The sequence below is a fragment of the Gymnodraco acuticeps genome, unplaced genomic scaffold (assembly GCF_902827175.1).
Source record: "Gymnodraco acuticeps unplaced genomic scaffold, fGymAcu1.1, whole genome shotgun sequence".
Classification (NCBI taxonomy): Eukaryota; Metazoa; Chordata; class Actinopteri; order Perciformes; family Bathydraconidae; genus Gymnodraco; species Gymnodraco acuticeps.
This window is the reverse complement of record NW_022989890.1, coordinates 2,523,648-2,549,675: the sequence shown is the minus strand read 5'-3', so window position 1 is coordinate 2,549,675 and position 26,028 is coordinate 2,523,648. Positions and strand designations below refer to the sequence as shown.

The 26,028-nt window shown below is 39.5% G+C and overlaps 1 protein-coding gene across 3 annotated transcripts in view; it reads left to right on the top strand.

Annotated features, from left to right (window-relative positions):
• cadm2a (cell adhesion molecule 2a) overlaps positions 1-26,028 on the top strand; it is a 209,173-nt gene that overhangs the window by 170,560 nt on the left and 12,585 nt on the right. For 2 of the 3 annotated variants that reach the window (XM_034200811.1, XM_034200810.1), the window contains 4 exons: positions 11,137-11,298; positions 11,743-11,833; positions 11,936-12,114; positions 14,922-15,029. In XM_034200811.1, coding sequence (XP_034056702.1) covers positions 11,137-11,298; positions 11,743-11,833; positions 11,936-12,114; positions 14,922-15,029 — 540 coding nt within the window. The remainder of the gene's footprint in view (positions 1-11,136; positions 11,299-11,742; positions 11,834-11,935; positions 12,115-14,921; positions 15,030-26,028) is intronic. The other variant, XM_034200812.1, reaches the window with a different exon arrangement.

Sequence of the window (26,028 nt, the reverse complement as noted above, 5' to 3'; positions counted from 1 at the left end):
TGCTTTTAGTGATCTCTACAGTAATAACTATTAACAGATGTATTGTCCAATCCCACCCAATGGTTGCTATTTAACTACGCCTACAACTTAATGTTGTATATGGAGAGACATCCCTATATCCACTGTGTTGAAGAAATATCGACAAACGCAGACGACATGGCTCAGACAGTGCTTTTTGATAAACAAACCGATAAATAAATAAATGTGCCTGAAAATGTGCATTTGGGTTTTAGAATACTTTGATGGTAATGGTTGTCGAAGTCTCTCCAGAGTATTTTAGTTCTGAACAAGTTGTTACTAATAGAGCAGATTCAGCATGTGTCCTCTGGCCTGAGACCGATACATGAACCTCGCTTGTTATCAGAGAGATGTTCTAAATCACACTGACTGGACTACACACCTCATTTCCACCCTGCCCCCGCTCTGTTCTACTTGATGAACCATCCGCTTTGTAATTGTTTGAACGGGAGAGAGCGAGAGCAAATGAGACAGAATATTGAAGAAAAGAGAGCTGGGGACATGAAATGAGTTTTTTGAGGACGAGAAAAACAGAGGCGGTTTTGTATCAAATTAAATGCAGAACCCAGTGGGGCAGACTGTCACAGATCATCAGCACAGTTGCAGAACTTTTTAACAAAGGTCTTTATGCTGTTTAACAAAGATTAAAGGCAGATGTTCCCACATCTAGAAAAAACAACTATTTGTATGGATTTTCTCGCAGCCCTCTATTGCAGCAGCTAAACTACAGCCTGTGGCGTAAAGTTTGGCACGGTATGATAACTGTAATAATGATATGATTACTATTTTTTGATAATTTTAACGCTTTTAAAATGTGTGTATGTGGAGGTATTTTACTCAGCTCACTGCATCTGTTTAAATGACTCAAATCAAACAAAGTACTTTATTGGTATTGGTATCACTATAAGGGTACAGGGGCGGCTGTGGCTCAGTAGATAGAGTGCTGGTCTTCGAATCAGGGGGTAGCAAGTTCGAGTCCCACTGCAGTCAGCATGTCGTTGTGTCCCGGGCAAGACACTTCACCCCAAATTGCTCCTGTGGGGATTGTCTACAGTACTGAATGTATGTGAGTCGCTTTGGATAAAAGCGTCTAACAAATGACATGAAATGTAATGTAATGGTATCGTAGTTTTTAAATAATACCCAGCCCTTAGTGTAACCCAACAGATCACTGAAACTCATAGTGAGAACAATTAAATCTGGGTTGTGAAACACAAAGACACTTCTTAGATAAATGTATAATTATGTTGTTTTAATATATTTGTATTTACTCTATTTTAATTAATTTTTAAAATACAAGATTACAATTAATTAAAAATGTTTTCTTCCAAACACCGTAAGGGCAACATGTTCAATTAAAAAAGTATTTCTATCATTATTCTCTTATCACTATTTATTGTATGACTTGATTCCCTTTATAATAGTTATAACACTGTACGTTCTATAGAAATTATGTATTATGCCTTTCATTAATGCTTAATGCTTCAGATAGTAGTGTTTTTCTCACAATTTCGTAATCCCAAACCACCATGTTGTTGTATTATAGCTGTTTGTCACTCCACTTTATATTCCCTCTTGTTGCTCTACTGAGGAAAATGAAGCTTATAGAATATACACTAATTAGCAGAGTTACTATTGTTCCTTTCAGGCTTATTGTGTCTCTACGGGTGATTATTATTTCTCCCGGTGGCCCACTACTGAGAGAGAGAGAGCTGTAAGGCAAATGGGAACGTAGCGAGGGCATAATGTCTCCTAATTTACCACGGAAAGTTAACAGGTAGTAAGAGATATCCTTGGTGGTTTGAAGAGAAGGAAGTCTCGAGAGGATCCGCCTTCTCATTAAGGTCAGATGCTATAATTCTCTCCTCAACGCGGCACACTAGACTATTCCCTCTACAATTTCATATCAGAATATTATTCACTGTGACAAGGTTGTAGTTCTTTGTTCGTAAAGGACGTTAATAGGGGCGACTGTGGCTGTGAGGTAGGGTGTTAGTGGGTGGTTTGATTCCAGCCCCCACAGGACACATGTCGTCTGTCTTTGGGCAAGATACTTCGCCCCAAATTGCTCCTGATGCCAGTGTTGCACCTTGTTAACAACCTCTGCCTGTGAATGGGTCCATCTTCATTTAATTGTTATACCGTATATATACATGCATACATACATTATCGTTTGTAACATCTTTGTTATTTTATACGCACGACTACTTTTCACATCTGTCTTTCCTGGGAGAGCAAGGCAAGGCAAAGAAAGGCAAGTTTATATATAGCACTTTTCAACACAAGGCAATTCAAAGTGCTTTGCAAAAATGAAAGACATTAAGAGCATAAAACACATTAGAAATGTTAAAAAGCAAAGATAAGAAAACATGAATAACACAGGTACATGAATAAAGGTTACAGTGCAGTGTAAGATGTGAATACTTCAATTAAAAGCAGCAGCAAAAATAAAATAAAAGTCTTCAGCCTGGATTTAGAAGTAGTAAGAGTTGCAGCGGACCTGCAGGTTTCTGGTAGTTTGTTCCAGATATTTGGCAGTATCCCTAACCACATTCTCACATTCCTCTACCCCTAGTCTTCCCGTGAAATTATAGTTCTTTTGACACTTTTCTAACCTAAAAAAAAAGCGATCCCTCGTCTGTTGCCTTGTGTATTTGTGATATATAAATACAATTTGGTTAATTGAGTGATGGATGGGTGAATGCTGACTTGAGCTTTGAGGGGTCCCAACCACTGAAAAATCACTATATAAATGCAGTCCACTTTTATTCATAGTGTGTTCACCCTTCTTTGTAAATGTATAATGTTTTCTATAGTCCTTAAAACGTCTAAAATGCTCAAAATAAAACTGTAGGAGGCCGTTCTTATATGTATATAAATATATATATATGAGGAAGAGAACATCAGCAATGTGTTGTCCTTTTTCTCTTTGTTCAGAGGTCTTGGGAACATTGTCCAAAAACAGAAAGCAGAACCATGAGACTTTATACAAATGTCAGATTAGCAGATTCTTGTCAGATCTGCATTTGGTCTCATCAGGGGTTTCGATCGGACGTGACGTTCCTCCCCTCGTTGAATTCACTGAAAGCTCCCTCCTTGTCTGCCATTACACCCTCTCTTCCCCGGCTTAAGCCCAGACAGCTCTGCCTGCTATCTGGCATTAGGGCTTCCCAGGGTCCAGATAAGCAAGCCGATAAGCCCAAATCAATGGTGCTTTTGCACACACTTTTAAGCAGTTATCATGGTATCTTTCCATTTAATTAACTGTAGTTGGGAGATGATATTGGATCTGTGTCAACACATTTATCAGCCTCCCTTTAAAGCATCCCCTGCGCTATTACAAGCTGTGTTGATCTCACATACAAATCTGATTTTCAAACTCTAAAATTGAATACAAACTTAGAAAAGTATGTTTTTAAGGTGAAGAACCCTATCTTTCAAGACAAATAGGTGTCTGTTTCTAAATAGCGGTTTGTCTCCCAGCGCAATACATTTGTCTGGATAGAATATTCAGAATGTGTTTTGTTCAAGAAAAAGTCAGTTAACAAGATTTTGATTGACACGGTAACACATTTAGTTCTCCAATGTCACAAAATAAATGCATCTGCGCCACTTATTGAATCACTTTCTTGTATTAATAAAAAAAGAGAGCCGTTTTGACTTTCTTTCCACATTTAAAATCTCCAAAATATATACATGGAAAAAAAGCAAACATAAAGGGCAAAGCAATAAACAATGCATGTATGCACGTGTCGGTGTATGTGACTGCTCTTGAAGTGTTCATCATCCTGACAGCATCAGGGTGTGTTCAATGCAAAAAGCCATCTCATTGTGGGCGACCATGCTGGGAATAAATGACAATTGTGACATATTGGTGTGGGATCTGGGGGAATAGAAAAGATTATATTACAGGCAGAGCCACTGGAGCAGTCCATCACCCATTCGAATGCAGTTAACGGACAGCGTATGCTAAGTGTGTGTGTGTGTGTGTGTGTGTGTGTGTGTGTGTGTGTGTGTGTGGTGTGTGTGTGTGTGTGTGTGTGTGTGTGTGTGTGTGTGTGTGTGTGTGTGTGTGTGTGTGTGTGTGTGTGTGTGTGTGTGTGTGTGTGTGTGTGTGTGTGTGTGTGTGTGTGTGTGTGTGTGTGTGTGTGACAGATGGAGCAGACAGCCTGCATGTAAGGACATAAGCTTGTGTGTGTGGAACGGAATCCAATATTCTTATTTCTCAGTCTCTTTGTCCCTCAGATCCCCTCAGTCCCCCACCCAGTAATGATATATTTCTATCTCAGTTACACACCGTAACCCAGAGAGACCTCTGCCAATATCACCACATGTAGCACTTGTTTACACACCGCTGAACCAGAGGGAGCTGTGTGGAGACCAAGCAAGGCGAAGATAAAATGAATATTTATTTGAAATAAGGGTGGGGATGTTGCTATCAGAGTAGTATTATCATACTCTCTGACCTAAACTGTAGAGGTTATTGCTGCATCATATTACGCGATAACTCTATTCCAATGGGGCTTCAAACTCGCTTGCGGTCACATCCATATTCTGTTGTCGAACCTGTTAGTCAAGGACAAGGAACTATTTCTGCAGACATACCTTGTTTGAGGTCGTTGTCTGCTGACTTCCAGCGTGCGATCACTCAAGTCTGCCAGCTCACTGAAGAGTCCAACAGCGTCTGAACAACCTTTTCAAATAGTCTTGGTTATTTCTTCATTATGTATAATTGTCCTTGACTACTGTGAGTGAGAGTGAAAACTCTAATAAAGGACTGGCTTATCTAAAGCCAGTTGAGTAGCACTTGAAATGTTTTGGCTCTATGAAACCTGATGTACTTATATGATTCTGTTTTCTTCAAGGTTGTGTCTTCCTGGTCGAATGCACTTATTGTAAGTCGCTTTGGATAAAAGCGTCAGCTAAATGCAATGTAATGTAATGAGAGCAGAAGAGGTGGCCGTCATTACTCGAAGGTTTTCTCTTGAAAGAGCTATTGAGAAGAGTGAATAGGCAATAGCTCCTGGAGCTTATTTCAAAGAGGATGATGTTGAAGTTAATGAGACTGCAAGTGAAAGCTAAAATAAGAACCAAGTTCAAGAATTTCAAGTAGTTTTCCAGTAAAAAGAAATACATTTTCAGTCATTTCTGTGGTGTTGGACAATCTTGCACACTACTTAAAAAGTCTGTGTTGGGACTACATTTATGCTATCCAGCTCCCTGGGGTGGACTGGATCAATGACCATTAAAGATGTAATTTCAAGATGGCTCCTGCGAGTCTTTTTCATGAATAAAAGATGTCTAAGTCACACACACAAAAAGCGCATATTAACCCTCTATGTCCCATGTATATGTAGCCTCACAACTGTAATCGTTTTTGTCAGACTCTTTTACCATAAGGTGAGAATAAAGAGCAAACATATATTAAGCATTAATAACTCATGCACAACCTCCACCTTAAACGTGTGTGACGTTGATTAAATGTGTACAGGCAGAGGAGTTTCTAACCATGTCTCTGTCCTCATACTGTGATCAGGTTAACAGACTTAGACTTGATGAAAGAAGAGGGGATCAGGTTGCTACACCCACTGTCTAGGCCAATTAAAGGCAACATCCTGGAGGTGGAGCATCTGTCCAGTTTTAAATGCCAAGGCACTGAGTCCAGCCAGTCCTCTCCTTTTCCACAGAAGACATGTATTCTCTGTGAATACTCAAGGAGTTTCATGTCAGAGAGGACATCATGACTTGGCACTGATAGAATCTCAAAAGTGCTCCCTGGTTGTAGTCAGCTGTCAGTTAGGCGCAGAGTCGTGCTGGTAAGACAGGTCAGAAAGGGGGGGGTGCTGCCAACAGGCCTTTCTCGCTGAACACTACACGGTAGCCAGGATATGTGAGAAGATGGTGGACGGAACAATATATCACCTCACTGGAGCCTGCTGTGTATTAGTGCTCTAAAGTTCAGCTACCTATTTCTGTGCAGCTCCTCTGAAAGGCAAACGAAAACATGCAGCCTAGGTATTATTCTGCAACATATTTATTTCCTTTTGCTCTGTGAAATCTAATTGAGTGTTTTGTACTATTCTAAATGTATATATATTCAGTTTATCTTCACCCGCAGGCGATCTGAGTGGAAAATGGTTTTAAACCTCAGATGGGATGCAGTTCCTGGTATGTTGAGTCAGCCCTCTGACCCCTGCTGCCAGGATTAGTCACTGTTGGAAATTCCTCTCCTGCCCAAGCATTCTTTCCTGTGTGTCCCTCCATCTTATTTTAGTTGTCCCTCACTTCTGTGAAACGCTATGAAAGGGTCAGATTTCTCCACTTTTATGCTTGCCATTTCTAATCCTCCATGGCTCGGTCTTGGCTCAGGATAACAATGCAGGGCTCTGAGCACAACACTGCGCCACAGTCATTGCCAAATAATGCCAGGTGTTTTTTATTGAGACTTTCCACAGGTGCAAATAGTATTTATTTTCTTCCAGAGTTTTTATTAAATGCTTAAAATCTACATACATGCAGGAGAACCAAAGGATGTACATTTTAATGTGAGACGGCAGTTTTAGACAATATACTTGGGGTTGCTGCTGCCTGCACTTACAATTTTATATAACTAATTATGATGTTAGACTCAACAGCTTCAAGAACATGCATTTAAAATGTGCTTGCCAGTTCAAATCAAAAGAACATAAAGATAACTCAAGTCTATTTTACGCATGAAAAGTGCTATATAGTGATATGGCCTTTGCCTCAAAGGAGATAACTCATCCTTGATATTTCATGAAAAGCGTTGGGATTTATCTTAAATCAAATAGAACGGTTTCGATGGAAAAGAAAACTTGTCCCCATTAGGGAATCAATGTTTGACTTTTTTGTGAAATATTACTGGTAGGAAACACTTTAATATGTATGTAAATTCTTCCACAGAGAAAGCAAGAGTCAAGTTTCCTGGTGCAGCTCAAAGTAAAAAAAATGATGATTGACAACCCTAAACTTTAATGGCAGCTCAATGTCAGCTGCTCCATTCAGCGGCACTTAAAATGTAATAAGATATTTATAGGCCAATTATACCTTCTCTCAACCACCCACATGTATGAACACACGCTCTTGTGCACACTCACACAACAGCTCAGAAGCCATGAGTGCAGACAGATTGACGCACTTTAACGGTGAAGTATTACTTGCTGTGAGACAACTATCATTATGTTCTCAAAGTAGAACTGAGAAATCTTTGGGCCAAATAATGAAATTAATGAACTCGAACTTTGTGCAAGCATGTTCTGTAATATTCGTCTCAACTGAAGCACACAGAGGCAATCAGAGTCCATTCACATCGCCATGAGACAAGAAGGTAAATTGGTCTAGACACTGAAATCACACAGCAATAAGATATATAAAGTGAGCTCCTCCATGTCCCTGATAGTGTTGTTTGGGAGCCGAGCGCATTTACAATTAGGAACATCTTAGATAGAAACATTATAAACTAACTTAGAGAAATAAGCGCATTTGCTGAAAGCCATCCTACAATAATAAATAGAGTTGAAACACAAAGAGAACATTAAGTGTAGATCCTACAGGGCCACCGCCGAGTGTCCATCACATTGATTGAAGTACTTTATTATGGTCTTGAACGGCGTAACATATAGGCACACTCAAACTGCAGTAAGGAAAACTATTTTTGAAATGATGTACTTTTTAAAAATGAAAACATCATCTTATCAAACACAGGCCAAGAAAAAAAGCCTAACCTTTTTGAAATGGGTTGATTAAGATATATTGGGGTGTAATTTAACCTATCTATGATGCAACTCAGTTAAACCACTTATTAACCCTTATACTAACCTCAACAACAACATTTAAATATGAACAGTACAATAGAGGGAGAAAAAGGGAGACAGGGTGACTTTGAAAACAGAATATATGCGGAAGGATCCTTCGGCAAACAGAGGGAGAAATACAGATGACCCATGAAGAGACATAGAGGCAGGCAGAACAGTCAATGAGGACGTGGAATAACTAATAGAAATAGTAGGTGAATGTTGGCAACAGTTCAAGCATGCCGCAAAATTAGAAATGTTATGTCCTCTCTATCCAGCCTTCCCCTCTTTCTCCCTCTCTTTTGTCTCCTGAGAGTTTCTCTTTGTGGAGAAATCCAGTCATTTTCGCCTCTCTCTTGTTGTCTAGGTGGATGTTGCTAACACTGCAGACCTGCCAGTCATTCATCTCTAGGGGAGGCGGGCTCTTTGCCTCAGTTGGGGAGGAAGTGACTGAGCAGAAAAGTTGATTGGCAGAATGGAGAGGGAGAGGAGACAGTGGGGAGAAAGCTTAGAAAGTGGAGCAGATGAGCACAGAGGAGAGAAATATATGGAGCGTAAACAGTCTCTTTAGGAGACACAAACAAAGGTGGCCAGCATGAGAGAGAGAGAGACTGTACATGCACTGATGCTTTCTTACATATGAAGAGAAAAGAAAAAAGGACATGACTTTATCGAAGCAGGGCAACACCTTAATATAGAGATTAGTGTGGACAACTGGATATATTCTTGTTAGTATTGTTTTCCTGATGTAAAACTTGATTTATATTACTGCTGGTTTGTTTTAGGAGAACAACAACAACCCCCAAATGAAGGTAGAACAAATGGGATTGAAAAGAATACCTGCTTGGAGGTGGATATGTAGAAGGAATTAAGTTACAGCTAGTAGGAAAAGCAGTGAGAGTTGGCTTGAGTGTGTAGTCTGGAGGAGGATGGTCATTTGTATTACATAACGCATACTTAACACTCTGAATTTAGGAGAACATGTCAAATGCGTAGGCTCAGGCTCCATCAGAAATTGGCATCATAAAATAACGTCTGGTACCTGAACACAGCCATGTTTCTTAAATTACTTTGGAATTCATTTGATCAGGATTTCTTCCCAAATCTAGAAGATAGTTTATTCTTTAACGTTTATTGTTCTGGTTAAAACCAATAGGTTGGTGTTAAACATCCAGGATGTCGGCGTTGCAAAAGGTAAATGTATGACCTTCTGGTTGTAAGGGCCTCTCTACCCACTACATGAATGGATGATGATTCATTGCGAGCCAATATCTTCAGTAAAGGACTCTAATATGGAAGTCAAAGATTGTTGTCATGAGGGCCGGTCTTGAAACTTCAATAAAACACATTTGGCTTATCTAAGTCTCATATCATTTGGGTGGCAAATTAAGCAATAAGTGGAATGATGTGATCAAGGAGCCAGCCAAATGTCAGGACATCATGTAGATCATTTGAGGAAGCTGGGTTGGAGGAGTTCTCCAATGCCTTGGCAGTGATTAGGGTGCTGATGTGTGTAGAGAGGTGGATCAGCTGTTCAGTTGGTATTACAAGGCAGGTGTTGCCGGGATAGCAGGTTGTACAGATGGGGAGGACTGTGTATAATGATACTTTGCAATAAGGCTGATTGAAGTTATTGCCAAACGTCTGATTTTCCCTGGTAATGTTTGTGTCCCAATGAGACTGGAAAGGGTTGTTCGGTAGTAAGAGTGGAGGTGGAGGGAAGTGAAAGGCATTGTGTGGGAGCAGTGAAGCCCACGAAGCCACAGGCAGAGATGGAAGGTGAGGCCAGAAGTGGTTAAAAAGGCATACGGTGTAAATATACACGTTACTTTCAAAGAGCCCTGCGATCGAGAGTTGAGGCAGGTGGAGTCCTGGCAGGAATCCAACATGTGTTGTAGAGATGCCAAAACAGCCTCCGGGGAGAGGTGTGATGTTCGCTATATTTATTTGTTCTTGTTTGATCATTTTTTGTTTGATTATCATTCTTTTGTCTAAAGCCTTTTTCAGTAAAAAAAAAATAATTCTATGAATAAAAACTCGATAAAGGTTTCAATGTAAAGTTACTATAGAGTGGTGCAGTGATGACGTATTTTTGTAGGACGACCCGGAAGTAAGCTGCGCAAGGGTTCCCTCGACAAAAAAGCAATGGGATTTCTCCATAGGATTTTGGAATATTGTAAAAAATTAGTTCGATAAATGCACATTTTGTTCAGCTGGTTAATCTCCACATGTCTACCCTACTCTTAACATTTTCGAATCATAAATCTAATCGCCAGGATCAAAATGCTAACGTTATGCTATTAACGAACTACAGCCGAATACAGCAGGGTCGCACGACTTCAACGTCACGCCAACTTAAGATCGATATTCAAAAATATAGATGCAAAATTGTACAAGTTGAAGCGTTTGTTTTAACAGTTTGCAAGAGCGCAGGTACTTGCTTTCAAGCAGAACAGGGGCAAACAAACTTAATCAAATCAAGTTTTATTCATATAGCACATTTATAACGATTTTTGGTCGAGCCAAAGTGCTGGACACATAATAAAAATAGCCTACAGTAGAGACACTTTACAGCAAATACAACAGCACAGATTGTTCAGAATATCAGTATGAGAAAAACGACACCCTCTATCCTTAGACCCTCTGTCCTTAGACCCTCACATCGTACAAGGAAAAACTTCCAGAGAAAACCCCACAGTTTAAAGGGGAACATGGGAGAAACCTCAGGGAGAGCAACAGAGGAGGGATCCCTCTCCCAGGACGGACATACGTGCAATAGATGCCGTGTGTAAATCGAAGAGGTAATACATTTGACAGCATATAGACCGAATGTTAGGAAATGCATGTGTCTGTAACTTAGCGTGAGTGTTTACGTGTTCGGCATAATGACGTACAACGTCCTCGACAACTTCTGTAGTCCTATTCAGCCACATCGTTTTTCAGACACGTAAACTCTTCAGAAATCACCAGTGGGGTCACTGCTGATGTATTTAATTTCGTGGAACAAATCGTGATTCGTCTCTTAAATTTGTGTCGACTACGGACGTTATTTCGAGCTATTTTCCATATTTCTATTTTTCTGAGATGAGGGAACCAGAAATGGTCAAATGCTAACTCACTTCCGGGTTTTAGGACTCGTTCCTGCACCACTCTATTTAGGCGCATGCGTTTCAATGCATAATATGCCTTTCTCTATGTGGATAGAAGATCCTGTTGGAGTCTGGTTTGTAAAGCAGGTGTGTGGCCCTCACTTCTTGCAAGATGAATGTGCTGCATGTGTGACAGTATGCTACTTTCTCCAAAGGTGCCAAAGAGGTGAATGCAAGTGGGAAGACCTTTACAGTCCGGAGCTCTCTGCAGCTGCATGTGGACAGAAATGATGATGGAGTGGCATACACCTGCAAAGTGGACCATGTGGCACTCGCACAGATGCCACAGCAGGCCACTGAAGTACTGGAGGTCCATTGTGAGTGTACACACTAACACATGCACACACTCAAACACACACATTGTAGACATGGAAGCAGAAAAGAAAAATTGCAGGTAGCTAAATTAGTGAAAATGAGTATACAGCTGCAGAATCCTGAAAATGATCAACCATAAAAAGCTTTTCGTACAATGATGGGATCTCAACAGTCTTCTTACAGTTACACATCATGAATCTACTTGTCATGTTTTATTTTAATCAGGGGGTCATCCTATATAATGATATTTTCAAAACGATAGAGTTTAAGGAATAAGCAATAGGATGAACCTACTGTATTTTTGGTCAAATAATCATAGAATATTCATCTTAAAAGGGCCTTTATATGCCAATGTAGAGAGACCTATCACACGACAGGAAAAAGCTTTATCGAGCACCTTTAATAAAAATGTATTACTGATCCTAAATTCTTCTTCCCTGTCCTAGATGCTCCTCATGTGAAGATCATCAACTCCCTTGTAGTCCCTCAGGAGGGTCAGTACTTAAAGCTGGAGTGTATGTCCAAAGGAAACCCTTCGTAAGTCTCTCAAATTCTGTGTTAGTTGATGTCAGCTTTTTATGCTTCAGACAGGATCATAAATCATGCCTTGTTTCTCTTTCACATCCCCTCACCTTCCAGGCCAGATCCTGTGATGTGGACAAAGGATGGGGGTGAACTTCCTGACCTGGACCGGATGATTGTAGAGGGGAGGGAGCTCACCTTTACTTCGCTCAACAAGACAGACAATGGCACTTACCGCTGCGAAGCTAGCAACCACCTAGGGACCAGCAGCGCTGAATATGTACTCTACGTCTATGGTGAGTTCAAACGAAAGGCTAATGTGTGGGTAATGTGTTCCATGTGATCACATCTAAAGATAAAGGAACAAAGACAAATCTTGAGTGTCTTAACTATCACAGGTACGAGAACCACTGCGAAATGCTAAGATTTTAATACATCCTGATCCGCATTCTGTATTAGTGCTAAGAGTGATTAGTGGTGCCATCTCTCACGGGAGAATAAGCGCCTCAGGTGACACAAATGCCACCGACGCCTTTCTTTAAATAAACCTGCGTCCCATATACTACACACACACAAACACATACACTCTCACACACATACCAGGAGGGAAATGTCTGAGGGAGGCAGAATTTACTGCTGTGTTGTCAGGAATATCACCGGGAAGGATAAGTAATTCCAAGTAGAGCCAGAGGAGGTGGGGAAAAGGGAATCAGTGTGAGGGAAAATAGATAGCTCTTCCTCGCTGCTTTTTTTCTCCACTTCCATTTGTCTCTTAGCATTAAGTAATAATGCTGAAAAAAGGAGCCGAGCCGTGACACATATCTTATCATCCTGTTTTAGAAATGTAGGTAGTGAGCGATTAGAGAAAAAAGGAATGTAGGTATGGCCAGAGAGACATACTACTGGAGGCAAAAGAGAATTTCCCTAAGTGGATCAATAAAATATTACATTATAATCATTACATGCACTAGAGGGGTGACTCATTTGCTCTTTTATTCAAAAGTAGATCTTAGCTAATGAACATGAGAGAAAAAACCATAGCCGGTAGCTATGCTTTGCCGGAGCTAGAAGTAATTTCTCTATGTTCTTGAGTGTCCTTTGTAGATTTATAGTAAAACCCTGACGGAGGAAGATGAAGCTAAGGTTACCATCAATAGTTCATGAACTGCTTTCTAATGGCCGTAGCCAAGGCCAAAGCAACATGGGGAAACCTCTGAATGTTGACATTTAAATGACGCAAATGCTTTTGGTGAATTCTGAATAAAGACATTTGTGATAGGAAAGCGTTTGCTGTTCCATAACTAAGATAATTACTTGAATAATGTAATGTTACATGTGCTGCATTTACATGTAAAGCAAATAACCAGGTTAACACTGAATATAGTTGTATACCATCTTATATTTGTGATATGTTTCCTTCAAATTCAAATCTTGTGTGAAGGCTGTGAAATCCCATACAGGTAAGGCTGTCCCTCGCCCAAACACGCTTTATCTAAGTGACTAGTTAAGGGGGTTTAATGAATATCCTGGGCGGTGGTGGCGAAGTCAATAGGGACTTGGTCACCAGTTCAAGTCCCGGCAAGACCAAGTGCTACCGAGGTGTCCCTGAGCAAGGCACCGTTCCATACACTGCTCCCCGGGCGCCGTTCAAAATGGCAGCACACTGCTCCTAACACTAGGATGGGTCAAATGCAGAGAAACAATTTCCCCACGGGGATTAATAAAGTATATCAATATCAATATCCCCCATGCCATGGTGTCTGTGTGCACCTAACAATTCCTTCAAATGCCAGCTGAATGTAACAACAAGAATAACCAGTGCCCCTAATTACAGTGATGTTATTAAACTGACACCAAAAAGTACACCAAAAAAAAGGCAATTTGGTATTGGAGGGTCAAGGAGTCTTATTCATTACCTGTTCTTTTTTTAAATGGCACCCTTCATTAGTGATTAGCAGACCTTTTAGCCTTTTGCAATTGCAGTCATAATTCTTTGAAAATACCTTTTTAATGGTCCCCTCCAACGAGGAGATGTTCTCTCTCTACCCTCTTTCCTGAAGACGTGCACTTTGCTGCTTAGTGATTCACACCCAGGCTGAAATGTCAACGAGACACGCAGGAGAGTTGGCCCTGAGAATGAGTACCACAGCCAATTAAAAGCCTCAAGCTCACTATAAAAAGCAGAATGACACAAACATAAAAGCCAAGGTGGTAGTGTAACCTCATTAACTTTGTCACACAGTGGTTCATTCCCATTATTCCTGTTGCTCTAACTTGTGACAGTGAGAAACCCTGCCTTGTGTGAAACAATGTTACCATTGCTCTGTAGTGAGAAGTTAAAAAAGAGCATGGTAATGACAGCTTGGCTAACTTCTCCTGAAATCCTTCTTGCATACATTGATAATTGGCACTGATCATTCTGTCAAAGCACTGTCTTCATTTGGTGTAGAGTGCAGATTGCATACTTACAGAGTAGAACCGCAGTTACTCATATTCACATGCTACAGAAATCATTCTTACATTCAAAGGCAGAACTTTTTAAATCATAATGACGAGGAAGGGTTTGAGTCTCTAACATAATGTGAAGAAGTCAACTTGTTACTTCTGTTACACGTGCATACCGCATCACTCAGACTTTGCACTTTGCCTGAGACATACCCACAGGCTACTCCCACCTAAAAGTTCTGAATATAGACTAAATATTCTCTGGCTTTTACTTTGATTCAGTATATGCTAAGGAGCAAAAAAGTAAGTCTAAACAATTCAGCCTTTTATCCAAGTCGTTATTGTTTCTCAAATATGACTCATGTTAACATTGACCCTAAAAACACCATTAAAATGCAATCAATGAGAAATTGAATGAATGTATGTCTTGTAGTGCATCAGGTTGCATCAACAGTATCTCATTATTGCATTTCTGAAAGTGTGTTTTCAACAACTTTATGTTAAGGACTTGTTGCCGTTTTTTGTTCCCCGTCACTGTAAAATGTTTTGATCATTTTTTGTTGTTTTTATTTTTTAAACTAACTGCCCCCATATGAATTCATTTTTGTTGTTGTTGTATTATTTTTGTGTATATGTGTCTGTCTGTCCCCTCCACCAGACGTCCCCACAACCCTGCCTCCATCCACCACTCTCCCCCTACATCCCATCCCTCCAGATCCTACCGCTCAATTAGGCACCCACGACCCCACAGTCACTGGCAACAGAGGTACAGTACCCCCCCCACACATCTCCACAGCCCCCTTAGCATGCTACTATATATATTCACACTTCCCTCTTACTCTCATGTCTCCTCTGTCCTATAACTTCTGTCTCCACTGCCTCAAACTCAGTGTTCCTGCCACATGTGGACACACTGAGAACTGAAGTATATCTGATGGTAAAAGAAAATCTTTCCTTTCTAGCTTTGTTAAATTGTTCCCCTTTCTCACACAACTGTTTTTGTGACAACATACAAATACAAAAAGTGCCCTGTTACAGTATGTGTTTTACATTAAGGACATTATTCAGAGTTCCTGAGTCCCTTTCTGTTCAAATAGTGTCAATCATCTCAAATACTCAATTCACTGTCCCTTTGGCATTTCAAAGACTTCAGCACTTCTGTGCCCTGAAACCTCAAAGAAGCAAATGTCATGTCCAACTAGAAATGTCCGTCCACTGGAGATGTCTCATCATGACTCCTTATGCTGTGTTCGAGCTTTGAGACTTGAAAGGCTATTTCTCTGAGTTAACTCTGTAGCCACCAAACGGACATCTTACTGCTGTTTGGTGTTCTTAGAGAATCTTTTCCTGAAGGGTTTGAATGCTGTTTTATATAAATATTAAAGCATTTTAATTAAAAAATATGAATAAATGGATGGGGATAAATGGCTGAAACAGAAATGCTGGGAAGGCATAAAATACTGAGGTTTTCTCACATTTCAAGCTCTTCTCCTTCTAATGACATGGCTGATGGCATGCAGAGAGGTATGGTTATGGATTCAAATTTTAAAGTGTGCAGTATGAATAAAATCATCTTCATCCTGCTGAATTAATACCATTCACAGAAAGCTTTCCCTTTTGCACACCAAAACCCCCATGCTATTGTTAATATCTCTCCAAATTGTAAAAAGATAACTTAGCACACAAACCCCATAATATGAGCCCACAAGGTCAAGTGTGGTGGGCTGGTTTGCTGCCAATCAGGTGAAGGTATTGGTATGTTGATGTCAATTTTGTGCAGAGGAATACGCTCAGGCTATTGTAGGACATTGGGAGATACCAGTTACCAGCATATGGTTTATTTCTGGATAAATACTTGCTTCATCTTGGGCGAGGTTGGGGATATTGTATGATAGCGGTTCATTGTGTTTTCCACCCTCCAAGTTGTAGCCGGAAGGTCACTGCTGCTTGACATGGCAGCAACCCAAGAACCGTTGACCGCCTTCAGAGCGATGATCTCTACAGGGGAGAGTTCCTGCTGACCTGGTCGTTAAAGGGAACAATTTGAGGAATTTGAGAATGCTGCCAACACAGTGGAGGCAGATTTGGAGGACTTCGGGGAAGCCCTGCCCTTCCTTCTGGTACAGGTCACTGAGTTGGTCAAAAGCCCTGAAGTAATAATGTGCCAGATGGATAAAATTTCCCCTGAGGTGGTGAAATTTCAGAATTTTGTTTTTGTGTCTTGGTTGACATGCCTTCTCAATATTGCATGGTTGGGGACAGCTTCACTGACCTAACAGATGGAGATGGAGGGTAGTGGTATCCTCCATTTTTAGATATAAGACTGGATGTTTTCTCCAAGTGTGTTTGTGCCAGTGTCCTGGTAAGAAGACTCTGGACGAAGATTAAGAAAGTACAATGTAGATTTTGTTGTGGCTGTTGACCATTGAACCAGCTCTCTGCCCTTGCCTAGATACTGTAATGACAGTGTTTCCTTTGGGTTATTATGGAATGGCACTACAGGAATATATAAGTGCTTGGGCCATTATGAGCAAAACAGGCTAGTATTATCAAAGTAGCATCTGTTCCCAATGCTGATAATGTAGTTTATGCTGCTTTTGATGTATCTGAGTTTGCATTAAAAGGAGCCAGATGATTTTATTTAAACACAATGAAGTATCCCCTTATTGAATTGTTCCTAAATGTCCAATTGAAGTGGCTCCGAGTCTCAAGGAGCCAGTTGGTTTCAGCACCTGACCTAGTTACCTACTGGAAGCCTCTGTATGGAGGTTCTCCAGCCAGCTAGGAGGAGACCATGTGGCGGGTGCTGGAGGGATTTCATATCCCACCTGGTTTTTGAGGGTCTCAGGATCCTTCAGGAGGAACTGGAAGACATGGCTGGGGGAAATGATATGTTGGTGTCAATGTGATCTGGATAAGGGGCAATAGATAGAGAAATTGAATGGATATCCAAAACCTCTGGGAGAATATAAGTTGCTGTAGCCTTTTAATCTATATCTCCTAAGGCGACCTGTATAATAAAAACGTTTATTCATGTTGAATAAACGGATTATGTTACTTTACATGAATTGTAATATGTATCTTTATAATCCAAAAGCAACAACGTTAGACAGAGTTTGTTTGGCTTTATTTTTCATAGCAGCTGGAAATGGTGATGACTATTTTAAAAGCCCTCTTTTGACCGAGTGAAACATTTGATCACACAAAGGTTATACAGTTTGACAAAGGAGAAAGAAAAGGTTAAAACATGTTTGGTTGTATAGCAGTTTGTCTAGTGATTCTGTCCTGTCACATGCTCCGACTCAACCACAATAACGCTGACATGGCGCCATGTCTGCTATAGTAGAGTGATATGTCAATCAAAGTTTTTCAGTGACTTGTCAATTTAAAACGAATGTGCTGTGATAGGCTGCATGCCAAAAAGCTTGCTCGTCATAGAGCATCATAACCATACTTTCTAAACGTGTCAAGGTGATGTGTAAACTGACCATTTCTAGAACATTAAGCAAATCAAATATTTGTTTTCCTCTTTGATAAAATATTCAAAACTGTATATTATCTTTCCCAAAATAAGTATTGAACACACTTAGAATGAAATTGGAGCGTTGGGTAGTTGAGCGTCCTTGGTCTGACCTCTCTCTTTCTCTCTACCCAATGTCTACATAGTGCTCCGTCAAATAAATATATTAATATATGAGTATATGAGAATATGAGTATTAAAATACATTAATATAAAAAACTACACACTGATCTTTTTTCTTTGTCCTAAATTTGTCTGCACTTTTTTCTGCAGTTCTGTAAGGCAGCTTCATTCCTTTTCATTTATATGTCCGTTTTCCATAATTTACCTTTTCTCTGCTTTTTCGGCTCTCTCTCTACATGGTGCTTCACAGTCACATTCACTCCGAATAATTTCCACTCTTCACCGTTGCTTTCTCTAAATTACCATCTTCAAAGTCCTTCAGGAGTCTCGCCTCCCCCTCTACCTTTTCCTCCGCTGCTTTGCTTTCTACCCAAGCTTCTGTTTTGCTCTTCTCTCACTCACTTTTCCTTTCTACCCTCACATCTCTCTGAAGACCCTTTGAGATAACACGCTTCCACATGTTGTTGGATATTCCTCATCAGCATGTCTCAATTCTTGTCTGATGTCTGTTTGTGTAGTGCAGAGACACAAGAGAAGCTTAGCCTCTTAGTGTATCTTCAGGGAATCTAAATATCAGACTCCTTCACTGCGTCCCTAGTCACAGGATACTACACTATCTCCTTTCATGTGTCTACTTGATTTATTACCAGGTCTTTTTACAGGCTCTGGATGAAAGCAAACAACTGTGGAGCTGTACCAGCACCATGACGTTTTGTCTTTTTAATAAAGTTGTCTTGTGCAGTTCAAATACACAGTAGGATCAGCGCTACTGTCTGTATTCAGAGTATTAGCATATCATATGACTGATGAGCTCCTTCGTACCAGTCGTGCATCTTTTAGCAACGACGTGGTGCTTTCCAAACAGAAACCGTTTTTTGAGATAAGAAAAAAACCGACAGCTTTTCTCAACCCCCTTAGACCTAGCATCCTAAATGAACCCTAAGTTACAAATCATATAAGATATTAAAATCCTTATGAATATGTATTCGCCGTCATTATACAACATGTTATTTGTATCTGCAGGCTCTTTAATCCAAAGCAATTTACATACACTTACGTATACATGCCTAGGTAGTCATTTTGTGGTAAAGTATCTTGCCCAAGGCGTAGTTTTATTTAAGAATATATATATACTGTATATAAACATATCTTGTTCTTGTAAGAAAGGGTAGTCTCCAAGACCTTTAGTGTTAATACATGATTTGTAAATTAGGTCCTAGAGAGAGGTCTTTTTGTCTTATTAAGCCCTGTTAGCTACCATGGCAACCACAGGCCAATGGGAAAGCACGGTGAGGCTGCTGGACTCCGACCGGATGCTGAACTATCATTAGGCCTGGGGGCAATGTTGTATTCTAACAAATTGGAGGTTATATTAAACTGATCCAAACCAACATTAATATTCATTGTAATGAATGATTCACATGTTTGCTCATAAATTACCCTTTTGGAACTTTTATGCCAGGAAAAATATGAATGATTGAGGCCAAGATGCAATAGGTGTTAGTCTTGTGCTTTTTCACAGATGTGCCAAAAATAGCCTTCATTTCACTCTTATAATAACCCTTATAACTTCCAGCACACAGGTGAGAAACAAGCTGTATTTAAATAAGTGAGAATGACTTTTTTCTCTCTCTACATAATCATTTGTTCACAATAGGATCTCATGTTCTGTATTAAGAAAACGGTGTTTGCGAGATAGAAAATGTGAGGTTCTCTCAATATGATTTTACAAAAACAGACGTTTTATTTTCGCTGACTTAGTGACAGTAAGAATAAGTGCCAAATACATTAATCCGCTGTTTAATGGAGGCCTTAAGTCATCCTTGAAGGAATATTAGTGAATAAATATTTCATACTGGCGACTCAGCGGTTCTATTGAGGAATGTACATTTGACAGTAACCCATGCCTTTAATACTTGCTGTAGTGTAAAGGTATGCACAATATTCCTCTGGTTTTCATCCTGACTCTACATTATGGAAGATGCATACCTGCAGTCTGTGATTCACGTTATTAATGAAGTGCTGGCAGGTATGCCCAACACCCACATTGCTTCAATGGCCCAGCTAACCTTAATGGCTATAATAACTCTTTCACTAAGTATCAGAGGTCTATGCAATGTCATCCCGCCCCCCTTTCCACGAACACACTCACATGCACGCTCTCTCCCCGTCCATCACTGAGTGCTCAAAAATGTGCCAAATGCTTTTTCATGGCTTGCAAATTAGCTTTGACCTTGTGGAGCTGAAAAGGTTGAATCAAGGGTTTCTTTGGTGTTTAAAATATTTACTATTCACTTCTCATAATCAGCATTCGTGTGGCCAGCCCCGGTAGCCTGATATTGCCGCAGAAAAAAAGCCCACTGCAGAGGAGACAGAAATTATTCATGCCTATAGTGTCTCACTCTGCCAGTGGAGAGGACACGGAAAACTAAAATAATATCCATCTTCCTCTCGCAGAGTGAAAGTTCTCTTTTGTTTTGTCCATTAGTTGTTTCCTGAGAAGAAAACATGATAGAAATAAACAAATGCACCAACAACCTTAAGACTCTAAATCAAAATGTAGACCATGACATGGAAGATATAGCAACATTTTAATAAAGTGATACGAGAGGGCTGGTTGCCATTTGAGTTATGTTAATGCGCAACATTGGATGTTACCATGGTAATACATAACCATCGTGATTTTAAGGGTTGGTACTCTAAAGCTAAACACAAAGGGTGTTTCCTCTCTTGAAGTTGATAGCACTGGCTTCACACTAGAGGAGAATTCAAGAGCAGCGGCTAGGGATTGGTCAGGGTTCAAAAGTTGGGATTAGTCGAAGAGTTCTCCCTTTTCAAGTGAGCACTGGCTGAAAAGCTGCATATGAATAGTAAGACATTAAAACAGAACCCCTCTTATCCTGTTTGGCCTCCTGGGACTTGAGCCAGCTGATCTATGGTAAGACAGCTCAAACATCGACCCACTAGTCTTACATGAGCTTCCTATTTGAGGCCACAGTAATGACTTCCCATGATGATTTTCTTCTAATGGTCTGAAAATCCAGCTTCTGACGTACACAAATCCATGCAAATCGTGTTTGTCTCACCTCTACAGATATTTAGAGATATGTGAGTGTTAAGAGCAGAGGAAGGTGAGCACATATCCTTTGTTTAATGTGAGGTTTTATATTTACATATCGATCAACAAAGTAAAATATAGCTTGAAGCTCTTCAGTCGTCTCAGTCAACTTGTGTAAGAATCAATATTGGACGAACCTATGTATTTCTTTTACAAATACGTTGAGTTGATTGGCATTTATATCAAAAGATGGAAAAGGTTTTTCATTGGTTCCAACTGTCTTTTGGTTTAGAAGCAAAGAGCAGATGCGGCAAAACACAAGCAACAGAACATATAGAAGAACACAGTATAAAACCAGAGCTGCCATGATAACAGTACAAATAGGTAATACTCACTATTGGCTTTCAAATCTATCTTTACCAAATTTCTCATCCTTCACATCTTAAGAATGAAAGAAAAAAAACTGCGAACAAATATGGAGTTGATAATAAAACTTGCAGACATGTTTCAGTGACTCACACTATAACGCTGTTAAATATAGATGTATAGATTGTGAGGTATTAAAAGGGCAGGTTGCGCTCCAGAGATAATGTTGTATGTCTTCAACCCCACACTCACCTATTCATTCTGCTTGTGACCGAGGACAAACCTTGTGAAAATTAAATTAGGGTGGGGACAATTTTCCTTCCTTGGAGCGATTTGTAACGGCTTTATTCCATTGCTATTGATCTTGCGTTAAATGGAGGGAACAGGTTAGACCATATGATGATCAAAAGACATATATTTTTGAGGGCAAGTGTCCAGGGCAATTGGTTAGTTGATATGTTTGGCTAGGTTCAAGTTACAGCGTCCCTGAGGGGGTGAAATATTGAAGTATTGAAGAGGACAGGGTCTCTTCTCTCCATTTCCTCATTCGCTTCCACATCCTTTCCACCATAAAGCTGATGAGCACAGAAGAAATTAAAACATAATGCAAAGGTCTTTCCACTTATTGCAAGGCAATTATTATTGATGGCCTGTCACATTAACTCGCTTTAGGGAAGAATTATAGCAACAATTTGGAACAGAGTGTAGAACTGGATGAAGAGCAATCATTAGATCCTGGGGCTATTGTTATGAATTACATGTAATAGCTCTTCTATTCATTGCATTTCCATGGCAGGGGACTCTTTCAGCAGTCTTAAATGGGCCCTCACACAGTGGAGCCAGTCTAAACTTCATGTGTCTTTTATTAATTTGTCCCTGCTTTTTCCCCCCCTCAGGGAATTGTTAGGTTTGTGGTTGCAACTTGTTTCCTCCAAGATCACTCATCTTTGTGTTGGCTAGTGCTACTGTTAGCTTACACAATGCAATTCTTCCAAACTAACCAGCACCATAATGCGGTTTATTTGTTCTGAAAGGCAGCAGCAATATAGTCATGATTGAGTTACCACAGGTGTAACATTGATGTCATCTCGCTGCCTCTTCCTTTGTTATATTATATATATAAATATATATATAGTTTTTGTGTTTCTGTTTGTGGGGTGAAGATCTGGAACAATTTGAGTGAGGACCTAAAGGGATGTCCAAACATCAAACTATTCAAAAAGAGGTATAAAGACACAATTCTCACAAGGTACAGGGAGGACACTGCTAAACCATAACTGTTTATATTCTTGTTTTGTATTTTATTTATGAATTTGTATTTGTATGAATTTGTGTATGTACATATGTGTATATATATATATATAAATATATAGAGACCATTCTCCTAACTTGCCTGTATATATTATATGAATAATTATATAAATGATATAATAAATAAAAAAGTGCAATGTAATAAATTATTCAAGGTTAAAGTATACATTGATATTGTTTGTTAACATATATTAAGATGTAAAAAGAAAAAAAAAAATGTAAAAAAAAAGGGAGAAGGGGTCGGATTAAATAAGTGTAAACTTCTTCCGACCCCTTTTCGGACGTGTAATTAGCTAAAGTGTTGTTGTTTATTGATATCAGACAATGATACTACAGATTATTCAATTATTAATTACATATTTCGTTTTGTTATTGTATCATCTTTTGTTTCATTTGTATTTTCTTTGGTTTTACACGCTCGAAGAAAATAAATAAACTAAACTAATATTGTATTGAACATGGAACATGGAGCTGCTTTGATAGATTCTTGCTTGCAACTTAATGAATTCCTATGATTAATTATCTTGCATTGCTTATAACTTCATGCTGTTACCCTGTTGACCACAATTTATTTTTAATCTGAGAAGAGAGAAGGGAGTTGTTGAATATTCAGGATAGTGCACAAGTCCACGTGTGGGCTTTATTGAATGATTAGCAGAAGTAATTGGTTTTCAGAATCTAATGAATCCACTTTGACCCAGCAGGCACATAAAACACAAACACGCACACGTGTCTACAAAAAGTCTCCTCTTTTTAGTTTTTCTACAGTAACTCTACGTGTGCATGCATTTAAAAGTGTATGCACATGTGTCGTTTGGCCCTTTGCTCCAGCCTCCAGGGACACTTTCATCTCGGCAGCAGCGGCAGCATTAGATGCAGATTGGTGAATTTCCAGTCGAAGCCAAAGAAGTTGTGGGTAATTGACTCATCGAACAAGTGAAGTCTGCAGGCACTTTTTAACTTTCTATTTGCAGGCACTTTCTTGTGTATCTCTAACTTTAACTTCATTGCAGCAGGATTCATGCGGAGTCATATGTGCCTCTTTAAGTTTCACATGTAATGATGTAATGTGCAGTGTGTAGCCATTTAAGTTAAGGTTTTATTTATTTGTTCTTGTTGTAGTTTGGCACATCTTAGGGGAAATCTTAGTCTCGTAGGGGAAATGTCATATTAACTGCAAAGCACGATATGAGAAAAAAAGACTCACACAGTTAAAGATTCTCTGACCCATACACACAAGGACACTGCAGCTCTATAAGCCCGTGCTTAAGCTAGCTTGCTTTATTGATCCGAGCAACTGAAACCATTGCTTCACTGAGCTATATATAGCTAAGATAGAGATGAAAAAGTGTAATTCAAAAGTAAAAAGATAGAGGACAAAGAATTGTAATATGAACACATTTAAAAAGCACGAGAGAATGGGATGTATGTTAAGCTACAGTATGCAAAGACCATTTGAATTGCATGCTAATATGATCAAGGACTCTGATTAGTTGAGATTGTTAATTTAAAAGATGAAAGGCAGCTCAGAGGATGGTAGAGTGTCAGGCCCTAGAGAGGCTGGAACAATACTTTACAGAAGGGCAAACATCTCCTGTGAAGCTCTGCAGATATACACAGAGAATATGGTCTTTGAAGAATGATAGGACACGCAGGCATGCAGTGAGTTGCCCTTCTAACAAGCCTTCTTTGGCTAAGTGGTGCACTATTGGCTGCTCACATAAAAAGCTGTAGCGTCGTTGTTTTCTGTTGAATTTTAAGAGCAGCAGGAGACCTATTTTTAAGCAAGTGTATACAAGGATAGTGAATATATATTGCCCACACCAGTTTACAGTGTTAGTAGTGTATACTTTGCTGAACCTAAAACATCATAGCAACCGTTCTGTGAAATGTCTGTTTGCAATGAAAAAGCTTGTGAGAAAATGACATATTTAGACAACTTTACTCATGTATGCTTACAACAGCTTGAGATACTCTGACAAAATGTGCTATTTTTTGGTATCATCTACATCTAATTAAATCAACCAAACTAAACCCATTAGTACTCAGACTGCTCAGCTTACATTCTTGGATATTTAATAGATGTTCCTTTCATATCATTTATGCAGGGTAAAGAAATTCACCACTTAATTTATAATTTTGTTGAAAGCAAGGTCATATCCGGCTGTTATAAAACAAGAGTGATGACCTGATTGAAGGAGGAGGTCGGGAGGTTTTTTCTTGTAGACTCATCATTTCTCTCGAGCTGAGCCCTTGATGGAGTATTTGAGCAAATAATGTTCCTTTGCACTTCATTTCCAAATCTCTATCCAACCTTTCTGGATCCAATCTCAGACTTACCATTGTTTAGTTTTGTCACATTTTGTTCACAGACAAAAAACCTTTCTGGGACTTTGTCCTAAAATGTACTGCAGCCTTCCCACATGCTTTCATTTTGAAGTGCAGTATGCCATGATAATGTGACTCCATGTTTCCCATTCGCTGCCTTCACACATCCTATTGAAAACCCACACAGTTTCACTATCACATATTCTCTCACAGTACCATATGTTGCCAGTTTCAGTTAAACAGATCAGAGCAGGAGTTAGTCACAGAGTTTAGGAGCAACACTGGTAAAGTTCGACCAAGCAGTGACTCAGAGAAGCCATGAACCCCTTTAATATATTAATATTTAATGTAATATATATTAAACAAGCCCAACTCGCAGGGCCAAGCGACAAGGAGGGTTGTAAATATTAAAGAGGAGTTTGCTCTGCCACCCTCTCATATTTAATCGTAAGAAAATAATGCATGTGCACTTATTAAAACATAATGTGTTCTGGAGCCATGAAAATGTATAACCCTCCGCTCTAAATCTCTCTTCCCCTTGTCCTCTTCCCCTTGCTCCGACTCAAAATGCAGCCTTTCCCTCATCTTGACTTTTCATATCCTCTCTCAGTGTGTCTTCGTACATCATGCTGTACTTTTCTCCTTCCATGAGTGAGAGGGCTAGAACAGAATAAAGGATTAGAAGTAATTATACCTTAACAGTTGTGATGAATTCAGGCCACCTGCTTCTGTTGCCTCATAAGTATCAAGTTAATGGAATAGACCACGGCAAATATATCCTTCTTTGTCAAATATGCACTCCAAGTTGGCTTGAAAGATCCTTTAATCCAGGGGTCTTAAATGTTTTTCAGGCCAAGAAACCCTTAGTTGAAAGAGCAGGTCCCCCTCTACATATAAATATAATTGAGTTGCATATTAATGCTTGAAGTGCCATGTATAAACAAAACCCTTTTATGAAATATAAAATACTAATACTGCAAAACTAAGCTATTCAAATGATGTGTTGCCATAGCATGACCATTATGGAGAAGAATTTAGCATGTTAGCTTGATCACATTA